This window comes from Mya arenaria, chromosome 4 (assembly GCF_026914265.1).
Source record: "Mya arenaria isolate MELC-2E11 chromosome 4, ASM2691426v1".
NCBI lineage: Eukaryota > Metazoa > Mollusca > Bivalvia > Myida > Myidae > Mya > Mya arenaria.
Genome location: NC_069125.1, coordinates 66,764,610 through 66,779,832, shown reverse-complemented (window position 1 = coordinate 66,779,832; position 15,223 = coordinate 66,764,610). Strand labels below are relative to the sequence as shown.

Below are 15,223 nucleotides of genomic sequence, written 5' to 3'. Positions count from 1 at the left end.
AGTTACTAAAAATAGCTGTTTCATAAACTTTCAGAATGTCACTTAAACGAAAATTAATGTTCAGTCTATATATACTTTCCTATGTATAAATGTAAGGTTTTTAAATTGATCTTTTTGTGAGAACTTTATGCTTATATGTTTACTCATAAATTATTATTGTTTAAAAATTATTTAAAGATGCTATACATGAAAAATTAAGACATTATTTTTTTTTCTATTAAAGGGAGGTAATTCAGTAGTAAAATGTAATCAAAGCTATTAAAGCATGGCATTTCTTTTCTAACCATGTTGATATTATTACAGTCTATTCAAGCAAGATGCCTTTTGTTTTTACATAGTACCCATAGGTTCTGAAAAACAAGGAGCACTATTCCCAACAGAAGGATGTCACTCCCTATCACTGCATGAGCATCATAATAAAGAAATGTTTACTCAAACTGCAAGCTGCTCAATTGAAATAGGTATTTACCTCAAGCATACAGTTTTATAATGTGGCAAAATAGTCGGACTACTAGATTGTCATTCAGACTAGTAAAATATGCCATTATGCTAGTCCAACTGGCTAGTAGGTTAAAATGTTTTTCGTGAAGACTGCGGACGAGAAGTCCTTAAAGGTTTTTCTATTTTTAACTCTCGCAGCCATGTTGTGCAGCGGACCGGAACCATTTGGGCAATTTTGGTTAAAGGGCATTCCGATGAACATTTATGTAAAGTTTCATCAAAATCTGATAATCGGTTTCTGAGAAGATGTAGTTTAACGTTTTTTTCTATTCTTAGCTCTGGTGCCCATGTTGTGCAGCAGACCAGAACTGTTTGGGCTATTTTGGTTAAGGACTACCCAAGTAACATTTCTGTCAAGTTTCATTGCAATACGATCATCGGTTTCTGAGGAGAAGTCGTTTAAAGGTTTTTCTATTTTTACCTCTGGGGGCCATCTTGTGCAGTGGACCGAAACCATTGAAGCAAATTTGATAAAGAACCATCCAAGGAACATTTCTGTTAAGTTTCATCAAAATCTGATAATCGGTTTCTGAGAAGATGTAGTTTAACGTTTTTTTCTATTCTTAGCTCTGGTGCCCATGTTGTGCAGCAGACCAGAACTGTTTGGGCTATTTTGGTTAAGGACTACCCAAGTAACATTTCTGTCAAGTTTCATTGCAATACGATCATCGGTTTCTGAGGAGAAGTCGTTTAAAGGTTTTTCTATTTTTACCTCTGGGGGCCATCTTGTGCAGTGGACCGAAACCATTGAAGCAAATTTGATAAAGGACCATCCAAGGAACATTTCTTTTAAGTTTCATCAAAATCTGATCATCGGTTTCTGAGAAGATGTTCTTTAAAGGTTTTTCTATTTTTTTGCCCTGGCAGCCATGTTGTGCAGCGGACCAGAACCATTTGAGCAATTTGGGTTAAGGACCACCCAAGGAACAATTCTGTCAAGTTTCATCAAAATCTGCCTATCCGTTTCAGAGGAGATGTCGTTTAAAGATTTTGCTATTTTTAGCTGTGGCGGCCATATTGTGCAATGGACCAGAACCATTTGAGCAATTTTAATAAAGGACCACCCAAGGAACATTACTGTCAAGTTTCATCAAAATCTGCCGAACCGTTTCAGAGGAGATGTCGTTTAAAGATTTTGCTATTTTTAGCTCTGGCGGCCATATTGTGCAATGGACCGGAACCATTTGAGCAATTTTGGTAAAGGACCACCAAAGGAACATTCCTGTGAAGTTTTGTCAAAATCCGCTTATCAGTTTCAGAGGAGATGTCGTTTAAAGTAAAAGTTTACGCACGCACGCACGCACGCACGCACGCACGCACGCACGCACGACGGACAATCTGTGACGACATAAGCTCCATGGCCTTCGGCCAGTGGAGCTAATAAAAAAATCTGGCTTCTTCAGCATAAGCCTTATTCAAGGCAGTACACACAAAAATTATGATAATGGTAGGTTTTACATTAAAGCACCGCTTTTCAGAATACCGTTTATCCAATATTATCACTATTTCTAAACAAAAAATTGGTCCTGATTTTATTCCTTCTTTTATTTTAATCAATAATAATAGAAATCGCTATTTCGAAATAATAGCTGTTTCGAAATAATAGCTGTTTCGAAATAAAATCTACGGTCCTGATTTGGTATTTCACACCAATATATTAATATTAAATATGGTAATTATTGTCACATGGATTGACCAAGGAATTTTTTTAAACTTGGAGTTACGTCCTATGGTACCCACAATATTAAATAGATTCATGAATGTTTGAGTATTTGATTGGTATGAAGAGGTCCTGTCACAGCATGACCACTCACCCATCTGGCATCCACAGTTCCACAGGTCCTGGGGGTTATAGTTGCTTGAGTCCACCCGCATACCATTAGGGTAAATACGAGACACAAAAGTCTTGTTGTGGTTCACAAACTCCTCTGGACACGAGATCGCAAGCTTCAACGCCTGAGACTCACTGAATGAACACATCTCCCAGAAGTGTTCTGAAAAGCAAGGAATTTCATAATTATGGTATATTTTAACAATTGCAATAGATCACGCTTTTATATGTGTGCTAAATTGTGTATTTGTTCATTCAAATTTTGTGTACAAAATTATTTTCCAATAAAAATGCTAATTCCTTTGTGCTTCCTCATATCACATGTGTCAACTTTCAATCACCTCAAATCATATGTCAATTTTAAATCACCTCACATCATGTGTCATTTTTAAATAACCTCATATCATGTGTCAACTTTCAATCACCTCATTTCATGTGTCAATTTTAAATCACCTCATATGTCAATTTTAAATCACCTCACATCATGTGTCAATTTTAAATCACCTCATATCATGTGTCAACTTTCAATCACCTCATTTCATGTCAATTTTAAATCACCTCATATCATATGTCAATTTTAAATCACCTCACATCATGTGTCAATTTTAAATCACCTCATATCATGTGTCAATTTTAAATCATCTCATATCATATGTCAATTTTAAATCCCCTCACATCATATGTCAATTTTAAATCACCTCATATCATATGTCAATTTTAAATCACCTCATATCATATGTCAATTTGAAATCACCTCACATCATATGTCAATTTTAAATCATCTCACATCATGTGTCAATTTTAAATCATCTCATATCATGTGTCAATTTTAAATCACCTCACATCATGTGTCAACTTTCAATCACCTCATATCATGTCAATTTTAAATCACCTCACATCATGTGTCAACTTTCAATCACCTCAAATCATATGTCAACTTTAAATCACCTCATATCATATGTCAATTTTAAATCACCTCTTTTCATGTGTCAATTTTAAATCACCTCATATCATATGTCAATTTTAAATCACCTCATATCATATGTCAATTTTAAATCACCTCACATCATATGTCAATTTTAAATCACCTCACATCATGTGTCAATTTTAAATCATCTCATATCATGTGTCAATTTTAAATCACCTCACATCATGTGTCAATTTTAATCACCTCATATCATGTCAATTTTAAATCACCTCACATCATGTGTCAACTTTCAATCACCTCAAATCATATGTCAACTTTAAATCACCTCATATCATATGTCAATTTTAAATCACCTCTTTTCATGTGTCAATTTTAAATCATCTCATATCATATGTCAATTTTAAATCACCTCACATCATATGTCAATTTTAAATCACCTCATATCATATGTCAATTTTAAATCACCTCATATCATATGTCAATTTTAAATCATCTCATATCATGTGTCAATTTTAAATCATCTCATATCATGTGTCAATTTTCAATCAACTCACATCATGTGTCAACTTTCAATCACCTCATATCATGTCAATTTTAAATCACCTCACATCATGTGTCAACTTTCAATCACCTCAAATCATATGTCAACTTTAAACCACCTCATATCATATGTCAATTTTAAATCACCTCATATCATATGTCAATTTTAAATCACCTCTTTTCATATGTCAATTTTAAATCACCTCACATCATGTGTCAATTTTAAATCATCTCATATCATGTGTCAATTTTCAATCAACTCACATCATGTGTCAACTTTCAATCACCTCATAATCATGTCAATTTTAAATCACCTCACATCATGTGTCAACTTTCAATCACCTCAAATCATATGTCAACTTTAAATCACCTCACATCATATGTCAATTTTAAATCACCTCTTTTCATGTGTCAATTTTAAATCATCTCATATCATATGTCAATTTTAAATCACCTCATATCATATGTCAATTTTAAATCACCTCATATCATATGTCAATTTGAAATCACCTCACATCATATGTCAATTTTAAATCATCTCATATCATATGTCAATTTTCAATCAACTCACATCATGTGTCAACTTGCAATCACCTCATATCATGTCAATTTTAAATCACCTCACATCATGTGTCAACTTTCAATCACCTCAAATCATATGTCAATTTTAAACCACCTCATATCATATGTCAATTTTAAATCACCTCATATCATATGTCAATTTTAAATCACCTCTTTTCATATGTCAATTTTAAATCACCTCACATCATGTGTCAATTTTAAATCATCTCATATCATGTGTCAATTTTCAATCAACTCACATCATGTGTCAACTTTCAATCACCTCATATCATGTCAATTTTAAATCACCTCACATCATGTGTCAACTTTCAATCACCTCAAATCATATGTCAACTTTAAATCACCTCACATCATATGTCAATTTTAAATCACGTCTTTTCATGTGTCAATTTTAAATCATCTCATATCATATGTCAATTTTAAATCACCTCACATCATATGTCAATTTTAAATCACCTCATATCATATGTCAATTTTAAATCACCTCATATCATATGTCAATTTGAAATCACCTCACATCATATGTCAATTTTAAATCATCTCATATCATGTGTCAATTTTAAATCATCTCATATCATGTGTCAATTTTCAATCAACTCACATCATGTGTCAACTTTCAATCACCTCATATCATGTCAATTTTAAATCACCTCACATCATGTGTCAACTTTCAATCACCTCAAATCATATGTCAACTTTAAATCACCTCATATCATATGTCAATTTTAAATCACCTCATATCATATGTCAATTTTAAATCACCTCTTTTCATATGTCAATTTTAAATCACCTCATATCATATGTCAATTTTAAATCACCTCATATCATATGTCAATTTTAAATCACCTCTTTTCATGTGTCAATTTTAAATCATCTCATATCATATGTCAATTTTAAATCACCTCACATCATATGTCAATTTTAAATCACCTCATATCATATGTCAATTTTAAATCACCTCATATCATATGTCAATTTTAAATCATCTCATATCATGTGTCAATTTTAAATTATCTCATATCATGTGTCAATTTTCAATCAACTCACATCATGAATCAACTTTCAATCACCTCATATCATGTCAATTTTAAATCACCTCACATCATGTGTCAACTTTCAATCACCTCAAATCATATGTCAACTTTAAACCACCTCATATCATATGTCAATTTTAAATCACCTCATATCATATGTCAATTTTAAATCACCTCTTTTCATATGTCAATTTTAAATCACCTCACATCATGTGTCAATTTTAAATCATCTCATATCATGTGTCAATTTTCAATCAACTCACATCATGTGTCAACTTTCAATCACCTCATAATCATGTCAATTTTAAATCACCTCACATCATGTGTCAACTTTAAATCACCTCAAATCATATGTCAACTTTAAATCACCTCACATCATATGTCAATTTTAAATCACCTCTTTTCATGTGTCAATTTTAAATCATCTCATATCATATGTCAATTTTAAATCACCTCATATCATATGTCAATTTTAAATCACCTCATATCATATGTCAATTTTAAATCACCTCACATCATATGTCAATTTTAAATCACCTCATATCATATGTCAATTTTAAATCAACTCACATCATGTGTCAACTTGCAATCACCTCATATCATGTCAATTTTAAATCACCTCACATCATGTGTCAACTTTCAATCACCTCAAATCATATGTCAACTTTCAATCACCTCATATCATATGTCAATTTTAAATCACCTCACATCATATGTCAATTTTAAATCACCTCATATCATATGTCAATTTTAAATCACCTCACATCATGTGTCAATTTTAAATCATCTCATATCATGTGTCAATTTTCAATCAACTCACATCATGTGTCAACTTTCAATCACCTCATATCATGTCAATTTTAAATCACCTCACATCATGTGTCAACTTTCAATCACCTCAAATCATATGTCAACTTTAAATCACCTCACATCATATGTCAATTTTAAATCACCTCTTTTCATGTGTCAATTTTAAATCATCTCATATCATATGTCAATTTTAAATCACCTCACATCATATGTCAATTTTAAATCACCTCATATCATATGTCAATTTTAAATCACCTCATATCATATGTCAATTTGAAATCACCTCACATCATATGTCAATTTTAAATCATCTCACATCATGTGTCAATTTTAAATCATCTCATATCATGTGTCAATTTTCAATCAACTCACATCATGTGTCAACTTTCAATCACCTCATATCATGTCAATTTTAAATCACCTCACATCATGTGTCAACTTTCAATCACCTCAAATCATATGTCAACTTTAAATCACCTCATATCATATGTCAATTTTAAATCACCTCATATCATATGTCAATTTTAAATCACCTCTTTTCATATGTCAATTTTAAATCACCTCATATCATATGTCAATTTTAAATCACCTCATATCATATGTCAATTTTAAATCACCTCACATCATGTGTCAATTTTAAATCATCTCATATCATGTGTCAATTTTCAATCAACTCACATCATGTGTCAACTTTCAATCACCTCATATCATGTCAATTTTAAATCACCTCACATCATGTGTCAACTTTCAATCACCTCAAATCATATGTCAACTTTAAATCACCTCACATCATATGTCAATTTTAAATCACCTCTTTTCATGTGTCAATTTTAAATCATCTCATATCATATGTCAATTTTAAATCACCTCACATCATATGTCAATTTTAAATCACCTCATATCATATGTCAATTTTAAATCACCTCATATCATATGTCAATTTGAAATCACCTCACATCATATGTCAATTTTAAATCATCTCACATCATGTGTCAATTTTAAATCATCTCATATCATGTGTCAATTTTCAATCAACTCACATCATGTGTCAACTTTCAATCACCTCATATCATGTCAATTTTAAATCACCTCACATCATGTGTCAACTTTCAATCACCTCAAATCATATGTCAACTTTAAATCACCTCATATCATATGTCAATTTTAAATCACCTCATATCATATGTCAATTTTAAATCACCTCTTTTCATGTGTCAATTTTAAATCACCTCATATCATGTGTCAATTTTAAATCATCTCATATCATGTGTCAATTTTCAATCAACTCACATCATGTGTCAACTTTCAATCACCTCATATCATGTCAATTTTAAATCACCTCACATCATGTGTCAACTTTCAATCACCTCAAATCATATGTCAACTTTAAATCACCTCACATCATATGTCAATTTTAAATCACCTCTTTTCATGTGTCAATTTTAAATCATCTCATATCATATGTCAATTTTAAATCACCTCACATCATATGTCAATTTTAAATCACCTCATATCATATGTCAATTTTAAATCACCTCATATCATATGTCAATTTTAAATCACCTCACATCATATGTCAATTTTAAATCACCTCACATCATGTGTCAATTTTAAATCATCTCATATCATGTGTCAATTTTCAATCAACTCACATCATGTGTCAACTTTCAATCACCTCATATCATGTCAATTTTAAATCACCTCACATCATGTGTCAACTTTCAATCACCTCAAATCATATGTCAACTTTAAATCACCTCACATCATATGTCAATTTTAAATCACCTCTTTTCATGTGTCAATTTTAAATCACCTCATATCATGTGTCAACTTTCAATCACCTCAAATCATGTGTCAATTTTAAATCACCTCATATCATGTGTCAATTTTAAATCACCTCAAATCATGTGTCAATTTTAAATCACCTCATATCATGTGTCAATTTTAAATCACCTCATATCATGTGTCAATTTTAAATCACCTCATATCATGTGTCAACTTTCAATCACCTCAAATCATATGTCAATTTTAAATCACCTCACATCATATGTCAATTTTAAATCACCTCTTTTCATGTGTCAATTTTAAATCACCTCATATCACGTGTCAACTTTCAATCACCTCAAATCATGTGTCAATTTTAAATCACCTCACATCATGTGTCAATTTTAAATCACCTCATATCATATGTCAATTTTAAATCACCTCATATCATATGTCAATTTTAAATCACCTCACATCATGTGTCAATTTTAAATCACCTCATATCATGTGTCAATTTTAAATCACCTCACATCATATGTCAATTTTAAATCACCTTTTTTCATGTGTCAATTTTCTATGTCATCAAGTCATGTGTCAACATTCAATATCCTCATATCATGTGTCAATTTTAAATCACCTCATATCATGTGTCAAATTATCAAGTCAATCAGTCATTATGTCACTGTTTTTTAATAAAATCTCAGTTTTATGATGTCAGCGGTCCATATAGTATTTTTGCAGGTCTGGATCTTTCCAAAAATATATGGACCGCTGACGTCATTAAACTGCTGAGAGCTTGGTATAATATAAGACATATGACACACCACTTCGGACCATATGCCATCATAAGGACAGGCCATTCAGCCCCTGAATGTGAATGGACCTTGGCTAACACCTCAGTCATATACACTATGGGATGCTGACTGGCCCATCATTATAATGGCATATGACTCTCAGTGCTCTCTGATATTTCTTAAATAAGCTTATTCTTGTTATATGACACCAATCCAGACATGCAATATCATCTGAATAGAAATAGATAGGTGGACAACCGATATTGAAATCTTGGGACATTTTAAGTCATCGATAATGGGTTTTACTTGAATCTGGTGACAAAATATCAGTCTGTTTGTGTTATTTATCTTTTATCCCTTCCTGCTCTAAAACCATACTTAGGATTTTTTTCCCACTTATACTTAGGTGCTCAAACCGATATGTGTCTAAACTAAGACTAAAAAAGTATGTTAGCAAGAAATCCAAATGTCTGAGAAATTTATTTTTGAGTAAATCATGGCAACTTAAACTCAAAAGGTTTAAGACTAAATTTAAATGTCATATTGAATTATATTATTTTAGCAATGCAGAAATGCAGAAGAGCATTATGAAAATATATGGAAAAAGTGAGTCAAGTCAAAAGCACTTAAAAGCAATTCCATCTTATCAAAACATAACAAGAAAAAAATGCCTTCTTCAAAGTCTTACAGTCTATAGTTGATGTGAGTTTTTTCCCCAATATTAATCAGAGCCTCTCGTTCAGTCATATTTACTATGGTATGGTAATCTCTTCTGGCTTTCAACCATGTCAGGAGAAAACTATTAAGTTCCACAAGCTGTCAGATCTAATCATAAAATGTTATGTCATAAACCAAGAAGGCCAGTAAATGAACAAGGAATTAGCATGCTGTGTACTTACGCTTCTGTACGGAGACTTGGAAGTCCTCAAACCGTGTTGAGACGAAGTAGTTTACAAGGTCAGACAACTCCCTGGCTAACTTGTGACGCTTTTTTGCTCCTTCCTAAAAGTACATGTATGTGTTAATAATGTGGCATTAATTCTTTACATCTCATTTCATAAGACATAATATATCAATATGTGTTATAAAATTGACATTTCATTCTCAGAAAGATGAATTCTAGATGGGGCATGTTTGCATGAAAACTAGCCACATTTTGTTTAGGAAAAACATTCATCACTTTCAAAAATTATCTATATAATTTTTACCAAATAAAACATGGACTAAACACTTGCTATTCACAATTTGATTAAAATTGACAACACTAGGAGACAGGAATGTTTTTTAAAGATTCAGCGACACCCATATGCATCCTTACTGACCTAATGGATAAAATAATTCCAAACAATTTTGGATAAAATCCACCAGGCAGTGCATTCAGCGTAATTGGGGAATTAGAATTGCAAATGACATTGAAAGTCTTTATTCTGCCAATGCTATCTTCTCTGTTTTTCTGCAAGTTTCTCCGTATATGCCATCTTACAAATTGCCATTAATAAGTTGTCCATGACTTTAAATTAGAATATGAGAACAGTTCAAAGGGGAACTAATAATAAAAGAGCTTGGAAAACAGCGTTTAATCACAAGAAGAGACTTAGTAGTCAGTAACTGACAATGTACTTCATCTCTTTTGAGAATTTGTATCATGTGTTCTGATTTTTATGGAAACTTGACAAAGACAATATATAAGGTTATTCCCTAAAGATGTTTGATACTTTCCCCAATGAATAAGGATTTTATTCCTGATCAGTCTTACTCCATTTTACCCTGTCATGGTTAACATGCAACAACAGGACATAAACAGAGCCATCAATCAAGAGAATCAGAAAACCTTTCAAAGCCTTTCCTGATGATCGATAACTGCTACCTGTCTATTAAATGTTTAAATCATTCAACACATCACACTCATTGGAATGAATGTTGTGAGATTTTTTTCACTGGATTTTGATACAATATTGAGTGCTTCAGATTGTACACCAAACACTTGTCTTTTGCAAACAGGACAATTATTAAGGTCAGAGTTATGGGCCTTGCTTAAAATATGTACGTATTGTCCTTCGTATCATTTATTTCAAGTTTCATTTGAATATCAGACCACCATTTTGCATCAGAATACTTAAACCAAAACTAATAGATCATCATTTTGCATCATCGGCCTAAACCTAGTTTAAGAAATGTAAGAAAACAATCCCCTGCTGTGCATCTCCTGCTAATTGCACTGATGTCACAGTAGGGGCCAATTTCCTGTGTATTTGTGTATTAGCTAAGGGCCTTTTAGGGTCGACTTCTATTATAAAACATCCAAGACTGCACAGCAGGATACTCAAGATCGGTGATCTGATAAGACAATTAGGCAATTAGATTAAGATCAATACACAGAGGTTGTTTACTATACACGTCTAAAATATGAGCAACAGGAGACTAAAATGACAAATAGAACCCCTTTACTATAACAAAATATCGGTGAAGGAAAAATAATTTCATATGATTAGCTTCTTTCTTTTCATCACGTACATAATAATACCAATTGTTTACTCAAAGACTGTCCATTTTAGGTCATGTATTATATCCAAATAAAATTCTATTTATTTACAAATGCATTGACTATGCATATTCACTGCTATTAGACATATGTTTTTTTTGTATCTAAACTGTAAGCACATGAAAAAACTAGAGCTATCACTGAATGTGATTCATTACCCGGACACAGCCCTTATAAGAAATGGCAGTGAGATATTAAGAATCCCACCCAAAACTGACAATGCCATAGATACAGTTATTGTTCATGTACAAAGCACTTCATCTCATTGTGTTTTACCATTGTATGGAGCTTAATTGAATTCCATCCAGTAGATTGCACACCAAAGTAACAAAGGGCAATAACTCTGTAATTAAATTAAATAGAGTTATTATAAGTTCCTGTACACTGCATTTCCTCTCATTGTGCTTTACCACTGAATGAAGTTTTAATAGATTACATCCAGTCGTTTTCAAGTTATTGTCCATACAAGAAAAAGTAACAAAGGGCAATAACTATGAAATTAGGTGAAAAATGTGTTATGGTTATTGAACAATGCAATTACACTTATTGTGCTTTACCATTGTATGAAGTTTAATACAACTGCATCCAGATATTTCACGCTATGCTCCAGACAAGAAAAAATAACAAAGGGCAATAACTCCGAAATTAGCAGGAATAGAGTTATGGTCCTTGTACACTGCACTACTTTTCATTCTGCTTTACCATTGTATGAAGTTAATTAAATTCCATCAAATAGTTTTCAAGTTAAGCTCCGGACAGGAGAAAGAAACATAGGGAAATAACTCTGTAATAAGCTGAAATAGATTTATGGTTCTTGTACACTGCAATTTCTCTTATTTTGCTTTACCATGGTATAAAGTTAAATGAAATTTCATCTAGTTGTTTTCAAGTAATGATCGGGGAAAGAAAAAGTAGCAAAGGGCAATAACTCTGTAATTAGTAGAAATAAAGTTATGGTTCTAGTACACTGCAATTACTTGCATTGTACTTTACCATTGTATGAAGTTAAATTCAAGTAGCTTTCAAGTTATGCTCCGGACAAGGAAAATTGCAACTGACAGACCAACCAACCAACTGACTAACCACAGGGTGACTCCAATATATCCCCTCAAGCTTAGTTGGTCTGGGGTTTAAAAATGTCTTTGAAAAGAGAACTTTATTGATTTAAGGCAAAGATAGTTTAGATCATATTTCATTTAAGCCATCAAAGACATTAGCTGTTGGATGAGAACTTATTTAACCATTGGAAGTAACAGAAGATACTTCATTGGAAATGAGAAACTCAATAATTATGCAAGATGCAAAATATCTCTTCTGCCTGGAGACAATTAAATGAACATGGTACCTTGTGAACTTGACAATGTAATTAGTTCCATTAGAATATTAAACTGGCATAATCACCATAGTTTTCCTACAAATATTCGTGATCTGCTTTAATGACTGAAAGTTTGCTATAATTATTTAAATATGATTGACAAGTTCATCTAAATGTCTCTGAATAGTCCTTAACTAGGTTTAAATATACTACTGACAGGGACCAGTTGTTCTTGTCAGGAAAATTCTGTATTTCATACACTTTAATAATGCTGCTTGGTAAATGTTATCTTCATTACGTGTAAATTACCAAAGAAACAATCTTATGAAATGAACAATCTAGTAGATGTAGTAATGAACTATTTCAGAAGATATATAACAAATTATATGCTATTAGTCCAGCCAACAGTGACATTTGTACATTTAAAGACAAAGAGGTTTATTCATCAGAATCAGAGGCTCAGATGGGAATGATTTTGAATATTATGTTCTGCCCTTCTTACCCCATGTCTTTCCTATCAGGGAACCTTATCATCTCATGTCCTTATTCATCCACCTTTTATAACTTATATCTATTTCCATGTGATGCAGAAACTCCCAAGAAATGACAACCATTATCATAATGCAAATCTAAACATCAAATACACCACCCATATTTCAGTCAAGTACACTATACAATTGCCCATATTTCAGGCAAGTAAACACTATACTTTTATCCATATTTCAGGCAAGTATACACTTCACAATTATGTCAACAGGAATAAACACTTTCTTTTTCTTTCCTTGTGAGCAGCGTTGCACAAGCGAGTAAGCATATCATACCTTTTTGCTGTTTTTCCGTCTTTCAGATTCACCCCCCTCATCTTCGTCTGTGACCTCTCCCTCATCGCTCAACTCCTCTGCTGGCAACTTCTTACCCTAAAGCATCACAGAAACCTCAGAAAATATTTCATCTATTCGCAGATTTTCACTATCACGGTCAACACAATGAATTTATAGACTGTCTGTGTTCTACAGAGTTTATAATTTTAGGCCCTCGGAGGGTGATCATGCAACCAAAAAATTATGAATGTTTAATCCTTCAGAGAGGTTAACTCTACGAAACTCTGCAAAAACTTGAAATGAATCTATGTTAAAATAAATTTTGTTTAAATAGAAAATTCAGTCAATAATGATGGCTACAGTAAATTACTGTTATCATTTTTCCTCTGCCCTTTTAATTTATTTTTTAGATCCACTTCTGAGAAAATGATTGATAATTTTAAAGCATATAATGTGTATAATGTAAAAACAAATAACTTCTGAAGAAGAAATAATTATTTCTTGCTAATCTCATTAAATGCTAAGTTCTGCTGCATGGTCATAAAATGGAACAATTTCCGACGCTACTGTTTATATCAAACTCTGCAGTAAACAATAAACACGGAGGAACTCTGCGGATTTTCAGTGAGGGAAACAGTTTAAAGCTCAGAGGAAATCATCGACTTTATCCCCCAGAGTGAGCGAGGAAATTGGGTCTAACTCGTTGAGTGTACTGTACGTTATGTTAAAGTGCCCATTTACCTTTATAAGTATTTTATCTCTGAGATCGTGTGGACTAGGCAGGGCAGTCCTGGACTCGTCAATCCTCTCTGTGTTGAGTTTGTCACCGAATATTGCGATCATGTGAGCAACCATCACTTTCTGCTGCTTCACACTACAGTGATTCTCAATGGACAATATCACAGGGTAGCTGAAATATACAGTATGAAATGGCTAATACCTTCGCACAATATCACAGGGTAGCTGAAATATACAGTATGAAATGGCTAATACCTTCGCACAATATCACAGGGTAGCTGAAATATACAGTATGAAATAGTTAATACCTTCGCACAATATCACAGGGTAGCTGAAATATACAGTATGAAATAGTTAATACCTTCGCACAATATCACAGGGTAGCTGAAATATACAGTATGAAATGGTTAATACCTTCGCACAATATCACAGGGTAGCTGAAATATACAGTATGAAGTGGTTAATACCTTCGCACAATATCACAGGGTAGCTGAAATATACAGTATGAAATGGTTAATACCTTTGCACAATATCACAGGGTAGCTGAAATATACAGTATGAAATGGTTAATACCTTTGCACAATATCACAGGGTAGCTGAAATATACAGTATGAAATGGTTAATACCTTTGCACAATATCACAGGGTAGCTGAAATATACAGTATGAAGTGGTTAATACCTTTGCACAATATCACAGGGTAGCTGAAATATACAGTATGAAGTGGCTAATACCTTTGCACAATATCACAGGGTAGCTGAAATATACAGTATGAAGTGGTTAATACCTTTGCACAATATCACAGGGTAGCTGAAATATACAGTATGAAATGGTTAATACCTTTGCACAATATCACGGGGTAGCTGAAATATACAGTATGAAATGGTTAAAACCTTCGCACAATATCACGGGGTAGCTGAAATATACATACAGTATGAAATGGTTAATACCTTTGCACAATATCACAAGGTAGCTGAAATATACATACAGTATGAAATGGTTAATACCTTTGCACAATATCACGG

The 15,223-nt window shown here is 32.6% G+C and overlaps 1 protein-coding gene across 1 annotated transcript in view; it reads right to left on the bottom strand.

The window, feature by feature from the left end:
- LOC128232384 (inactive phospholipase C-like protein 2) overlaps window positions 1-15,223 on the bottom strand; it is a 98,111-nt gene that overhangs the window by 17,925 nt on the left and 64,963 nt on the right. The window contains exons 12-15 of the mRNA XM_052945899.1: window positions 14,204-14,372; window positions 13,463-13,558; window positions 9,684-9,786; window positions 2,316-2,495 (exon numbers count right to left, since the gene is read on the bottom strand). Of these exons, the coding sequence (XP_052801859.1) occupies window positions 2,316-2,495; window positions 9,684-9,786; window positions 13,463-13,558; window positions 14,204-14,372 (548 nt within the window). The remainder of the gene's footprint in view (window positions 1-2,315; window positions 2,496-9,683; window positions 9,787-13,462; window positions 13,559-14,203; window positions 14,373-15,223) is intronic.